General features: G+C 50.5%; 1 protein-coding gene across 1 annotated transcript; it reads right to left on the bottom strand.

The window, feature by feature from the left end:
• Positions 1-1,167: 1,167 nt before the first annotated feature.
• Positions 1,168-3,499, bottom strand: LOC122363460 (UDP-glucosyltransferase 2-like). Its single transcript, XM_043332752.1, has 2 exons — positions 3,361-3,499; positions 1,168-2,847 (listed from the first exon to the last, which is right to left on the bottom strand). Exons 1-2 carry the CDS (start codon positions 3,361-3,363, stop codon positions 1,288-1,290), a joined length of 1,563 nt encoding a protein of 520 aa, XP_043188687.1. The 5' UTR covers positions 3,364-3,499; the 3' UTR covers positions 1,168-1,287.
• Between the last annotated feature and the right edge of the window lie 3,301 nt (positions 3,500-6,800).

Genomic DNA, 6,800 nt, shown 5'->3' on the forward strand with positions numbered 1-6,800 from the left:
CTGCAGTGAACATTTTAGCGGTATTATTGTACCTAATTACGACTTCCGAATCACCCGACCTTGGCATGTCCGATCCGGCAATACTGACTCACCATTTCAGCCGAGCTATAAACGTCTACATGATTGTAAAACAGACAGGATAGCAGACCTGTTGTGGTGTTCACACTATGCTTGTCCTTCTGATGTCAGACTATACAACTGGGCCGAGGCAGCGCCAACCGGTATACGACAAAGTCATGCAGCTTCACATCTTCACATGCATGTTGGTATGCAATGCAGCTTGCAAACACATGCCAAATGCATGTAGGACCTTGTACTATCTACTGGATAGTAGAACATGAGGCGCGGGCACTGGGAGCATAAAGGGAAACTAGCTACCGTCTCGCTGTCTAAGTAAAGAGGCCCAGGAAACATATAGGTATAAGAAGTATTTTATAAAATAGAAATGCATGCACACCAAAGTAAGTACACAAATAATGCATTGCCATGGGAGGTGGAAGAACAGGTAAATTGTGGTCATACCCCACTCCCAGGTATAGCGACCGTTGCGGTAAATTGCATGTCATTAAAAATATCAGGGTCCATCATTGTAGGGCAAATCATGGTCAGCTAACCTTCTTTTGCCGCACAACTAGCAATTCTTTTGCTCTTTGAAGAACTCAATATGGAATGTTTGGCTTCAGCAATGACTTCCGTGGTATGTAGGTATACAGCTCCCGGCACTCGGCAGATATGTTGCATGCAGCGCCTGAAATTTCCGGCATATTCCACTACAGAATGCGCCGTTAGCACGACGGCGATGGAAGGCACTGCTGCAGGCTACATTATTTCGCCCTCATCAAACAAAACATTCGTGGAAGTTCAATTTCTCATGGCATCTGTAAAGCCATCCGCTTTGGATGCAGGAATGCTGTAAGTTGGTGATGCGGATTCTATTGGAGGCTGCATTCATGCCTCGGCTTTAACGGCAGCTGATTTAATCGATCTATTATTCAATCGGTTTCCTACTGTTCCCACCGAATTGTGTCTAGTGTAGACCAAATGCAGTCGTCTTGTGTTGATTGATCGTTACCGTCTTTTTATCTTATCCTTCGGATTAATCCTTCTCCGCCCTAGGTCACATTCGAGGCAAACCTCTCCAAGATAACCGTTGAAGTGGCTGAGCGAACACTGTCACATTGCAACATCTTTTCACAAACATGTTTATTGCAAAAACTTGTTAGTCTTTTTACAATCTACACATCGAAACTGGCTTAAAGTTCATAAGCTACATAAGTATGAAACATGTCACTCCTGCTTAGCTCGCTTCATCTGAGCCTCCGACTCAGCGACAGCCCTCCTCCCACACACACATCGCCAACAACCTCTCACCGCACACACCACCAGCTTCAGCGCCAGCAGCAGTACGGCCAGCAGGAAGGCCAGCACGTCCAGTGAGTAATACTGGAAGAAGTTGAGCTCGGCGCCAACCGAGCGGAGGTGCGGCGCGCCGCCGTGGCGCATGACGTGCTCCACCCAGTGGACGGCGAGGTCACGGGGCGGCACTGGCTGTGAGTTGAGGAGCTGCTGGCGGTAGCGGGAGGCCGAGAGATGCTCCGGGGATAGAGCAGCGTCCACGGCCGTCTTCAGATCCTCGGAGGTCAGCCTGTCCCAGGGCAGGATCTCGGCGATACCCAGCTGGGCGGCCTGAGCGGCATTAGCGTGCTGGTCGATGGAGACGGGCAGCATGACCATGGGCACGCCGTGGCAGACGGATTCCACCAGACTAGCGTAGCCGCCGTGTGAAATGAAGAGTCGGCATTTTTCACTGGCCAGGAGGTCCTGCTGAGGCAGCCACTTGGAGGGCAGGATGTTCGAAGGAATCCCAGAGCGGTCTGTGGTGTCCCACTTGAGAAGAACCTTGTAGGGCAGCGAGCCGAGAGCGGTGAGGATCTCAGACTTCTGAGCGCGGGTGATGTCCTGCGGCCTGGCCACCGAGCCCATGCTGAAGTAGACGAACTCTAAGTCACCGATAAATTCAGTCAGATCCTTCGGCAGTGGCTGGCCCTCCGTGCAGTGCATGCCTCCCACCTCGATGGTATTAGGAAGAAGGGGTTTGGGATAATTCATCGCCGGATTGCTATTAAGCAATATTAAGCTCATGTTTCTCTCGATCTCAAGAGCTGGAGGTATCACTCCCTCACCAAATTTTGCTGCCACGAGACTGTCGCAGAACCAGCTGTACGGTCGTCGAAAAGTGTCTGTCATCATATGGTCAATGACATTCTTTGTTCGTTCCAGAAAGGTCATGTGATCCGACGATTTCACTGTAAACAGATTGGGATGTAAGGCAGGAAGCATAGGATTACCCAAAGAAGTACTATGCATTGGAATGTATGGAATTGAAGCCAGGAATATATATGGCGTTTTCAGGACAAACGGGACAAAGTAAACTGCATATGCATACGTGCCAAAGACGACAAGATCAAATTTCTGCTGGAGAAGTTCATCCAACTCCTTGCTCGCTACAGCCGCGCGGGGGCCGTCCAGCATGATCGATTTGATCTGCTTCCATCCCACCTGAATTCCCTTCTCATTCATCTCGAACAGGTTCGGGTAGCTGTCATCTGCGGCCATTGCTGCCAGCGCGTCCGGCACCACTTCGTGTATTCCTTTGACCGGTGACGACGTGTTGACGCTGTTGAAGAAGACCACCTCGTGACCTCGCTCGGCCAGCGCTGAGCCGAGGCCGGAGAACACGTTCTTCTGTGATTTTCCTCCGATGGGAGCCAGCATCAGCACTCGGTATCCATCAGTGGCGACCGCAGCCAGCGACAGTAGCAGCAGCAACAGGCGACACGCGGGGATCTGCACGGGATAGATCACCGTTAGGGAACTGATTCACTAAAATATTTACATCAGGATGAAAGTGCGCATGCATGAGGCTCCAAAACCAATACTTAAGGTTTTGGATCGTGACGCGACCTTGACCTGACCTGTTCTCTACTTAAGCAAAAAATATGCTTCAAACTTTAAAACCCGTCTTATTGAGGATTTCTGTTACCGTTTCCCCCGATATTTCTATACAACCATTCGTTCGAACGTTAGAAAATGGATGAAATCAACCCCTCCACCCCTACCCCCAGCGGGGCGCGAGTTGACAACGAAGACAACGGTTTTAGAAGGATGAAAACGATGGGCAACAGGCGACATTTTTAGACAATTCAGGCTAAGCTTGATATTGCAAACCTGGTCGTGAGCGAGCAATGTGCATCAACATAGGATGCTTAGTTTTCAATCAAACATATCGAATATCACCCATCTAATCTTATCTTAGCACATCGAAAGATATCCAAAAAGAAAATGATAGTGTTTACCTACCATTGCTGATATCTGCCGAATGATGGATTTTCACCCTTCTTAGAACACTGTACTGCAGCTCATCTCAACGGCAGCCGACACCAACTGGCACAATTTTGACACGCATGCGCAATGAGCAGTTTGATAGGCTCAGTAAAGTGCACCGCGAATCACTTGACGACAGTCGTTATCATCTGATTGCTTCAGGTTGCACAACATTTCAGTGCTAACATACTCGTAGATAGCACTGTCAGCTGCTGCCTGAGGCTTATCAGACAAGGGACAGTAATTATTGCCCTAGGAGACATAGGCGGCGGAACGGGGAGGGCATCGGGGCACCGTGCCCCCCTTTGATTTTGGCATTCTAACATTAGCCTATGGCCGTTGCATGGAAAGAATGGGACCAAAAGTCGGCAGTGCCCCCCCCCCCCCTTACTTGAAGGTGTTCCGCCGCTTACTGCTAGGAGAGCAGCAGTTTTGCTAACAGGATAGCGACCGTCGCTACAAGACAGGGACTATAACAGACTTATTCTAACAGGAATTTGGGAGGGGAAGGCATCTTTGTCCTGAATAGAAAACTAATGCTACCATTTGAGAGGAATGTATTGCACACAACCGCGGAGCATCGCCTATTAAACGTTTCTATTTGTTACATTAGCACTGTTTAGTTATCAATAAGAAAAGTTGACCGCAAATCGCAGCACTGAGCTCTACATTCTGTTGCGGCGTTGACTAGACCATGGCCGGTCTTTGAAGGTCACACACAGTGGCTGACGTGCCTCGGACGGGTTTCCGGCTCCTCCACTGCTATATTTTGACGCCCGTTTTCCTTCCCCCGTTAAAAACTCGCGGTGTACATGCCGCTCCCCAAATATGTCGCCGACGACACACCTCCGGTTTGACCGGGTCCTCAAACGACGCGTCGTACTCGGCGCGGCGAGCGACGGCCGCGGGAAACACGGCGTTGTGTCCGGTTCGGAGAGCCGGACAGGTCCCTGGAGAGCCTGAGGCAATCTGGTGTTTACTCTGGCGCTGGTCGTTATTGCAGCTCTCGGAACATGGGTCACTGGGGAGCACCGGTCAGCGCTGCAGTGACGCGTTCGGAAGTCAGCTCATCTTTAGCTGTGAGTAGTGTCGACGGCCGTTAGATCGGCGTTTTGACAGGCTGCCGCTGCGCGACCTTGTGACCAGATAAAATGACACTGGCCGTCAAATGTTGTCAGCTGCAGATGCCCATGTGTCTTTTCTTTGTTGATGTTAGACCACGTGAACTATTGGCAATGCAAATGCGTGTTATAGTGTCGTACATCACACGCTATGGCTGCCGTTTTGAGTTGAATCGCTCGGCCTCAGCCAAGTCACTAATACAGTGAAGCGCTGCTTTAATCGCACAATCTGCCGCATCATGTTTCACTCACAGTATAGATTTAAAGCTAACCAGTCAGCGCACAGTAGCATTTGGCTCCTATATCGGCTACGTCTCTGAAGCTGCCCAAGCATAGCGAACGCACATCTTGACACATATACATTACGCTTTATATGAGTGAACGTGAACAATAAAATCTGCACGTTTAATTGAAATTGATGCGAATTGGGTCGGGTCTAGGAAGGGTGAGAGGATAAACCGATTATCCAATTTCACTAGTCATTGCAGCATCGCGAGCTTCTCGCTCATTCAGGTCGATTTATACAGATTACGCAATGTTTCCACGCGCATCGTGAAGAGCAGTGGTGAATGAATGGCTCGCAGCTTATTGAGGACAGTACCGTACATAAATGTGCGTGTTAAATAAACCGTGCGTGTTCCTCTTTCTACGAGACGTCTTTCCGGAACTCTCGGTCAAAGACCTGGAAGGACATTCGCCGTTTCCTGGTGTCCTCAAGCAAGTCGGTGGCGGCGGGAGTGGCAACACGGGATCCAGAGTGGGCGGACCGCCAAAACCGATTTTTTGCATCGGTCGGACCAAATGTTGCTGACGCCATGACCAACATGGACGTGGGAGAGATGCTGTCACCGCGCCCGCCTCGCGTGTGCAGTGGCTCGTTCAAGCCCCACCCCGTCACGCTTCCCGAGCTCTCAGCAGCACTGCAACGGATGGGAGCATCGCGAGCGAGCGGTGAAGACGGCATCACCGTCCACATGTTACGGCTCACTTTCCCTGTGATCGGTCCCCAGCTGCTCAAGCTTGTAAACTGTTCTATTGTCAGCTGCGACCTGCCCATGCAATGGAAATCTGCCACTATAACCGCACTGCATAAAAAGGGTGATATTGGCGATCCGAACAATTACCGCCCAATATCTGTTCTCCCCACTGTGGCCAAACTTTGTGAAAGAGTTGTATGCACTCAATTGATGTCTTACCTGTCAGATCATCATATTCTATGTCCACAACAGTATGGTTTTCGACCCGGCTTGTCCACTGAGGCGGCCCTGCTTGACGCTGTCACGTTCGCAACCGATCAGATAGACAAAGGGATGGTGACGTCACTCGTCACCGCGGACACCTCCAAAGCTTTTGACAGCGTTGAGCATGGCCGCCTCCTGGACAAGCTGGGGTGGTACGGTATTTGTCCGGAATGGTTTTCTGCGTGGCTGTGTGACCGTACCCAGATCGTGCGTGGAGGGACCGATGTGCAGCCTGTGACGCACGGCGTAATACAGGGGTCCATTTTGGGCCCTGTCTTATTTTTGCTGCTAACAAACGACCTGCCCCAGCATATACCATTTGGAAAGCTATTTATGTACGCTGACGACTCGCAGTTCCTTGATTCAGATTATTCTTCGAACATTCAGGCTTTGAAAAATCGCATTGAACGATCTCTTTCCGTGGCCCTAAAATGGTTCACTCAAAATCGTCTTAAAATCAACCCATCTAAAACTGAGTTTATATTACTGAGGTCCAGACGTCAAAACGTAGACATGGATCTGTCGATCAACTTCGGTGATGATGTGATTTCGCCATCTCATTCCGTCAAGGTGCTTGGTGTCGTCATCGACTCGTACTTGTCATGGGAGGACCACTTCTCGTCTATCGTTCGTCGCTGCTACTGTGTCTTAGTGGGTTTAGCAAGAGCGCGTCAGAAACTGCCGAAATGTACCAAACGGCTTTTAGTAGAAGCTCTCGTCTTCCCACATCTACAGTATTGCATTACCGTCTGGGCCAACTGTAATTCATCCCAGAAAAGGCGCATCCAAAAAGTCATAAACTTTGGTGTTCGCATTGTTGCTGGTCTCAACCGTCGCGATCATGTCACGCCTTTACGTCGCGAACTGGGGTGGTCCAGTGTTGACGAACTGATTGTCGAGCGTGATATTGCTGCCATGCGCCACCTGATTACTGCTCCGGCAGCGTCGGAGCTGCTGCGTGAGCGGGTCGTCCGCCGGTCTGATGTGTCGGCCCGGTGCACCCGGGCGACGGCGGGTGGTCAGCTTCACCTGCCCAAGGTCCGGACAGCGTTTG

Source organism: Amphibalanus amphitrite, unplaced genomic scaffold (assembly GCF_019059575.1).
Source record: "Amphibalanus amphitrite isolate SeventyFive unplaced genomic scaffold, NRLGWU_Aamphi_draft 000621F_arrow, whole genome shotgun sequence".
NCBI lineage: Eukaryota > Metazoa > Arthropoda > Thecostraca > Balanomorpha > Balanidae > Amphibalanus > Amphibalanus amphitrite.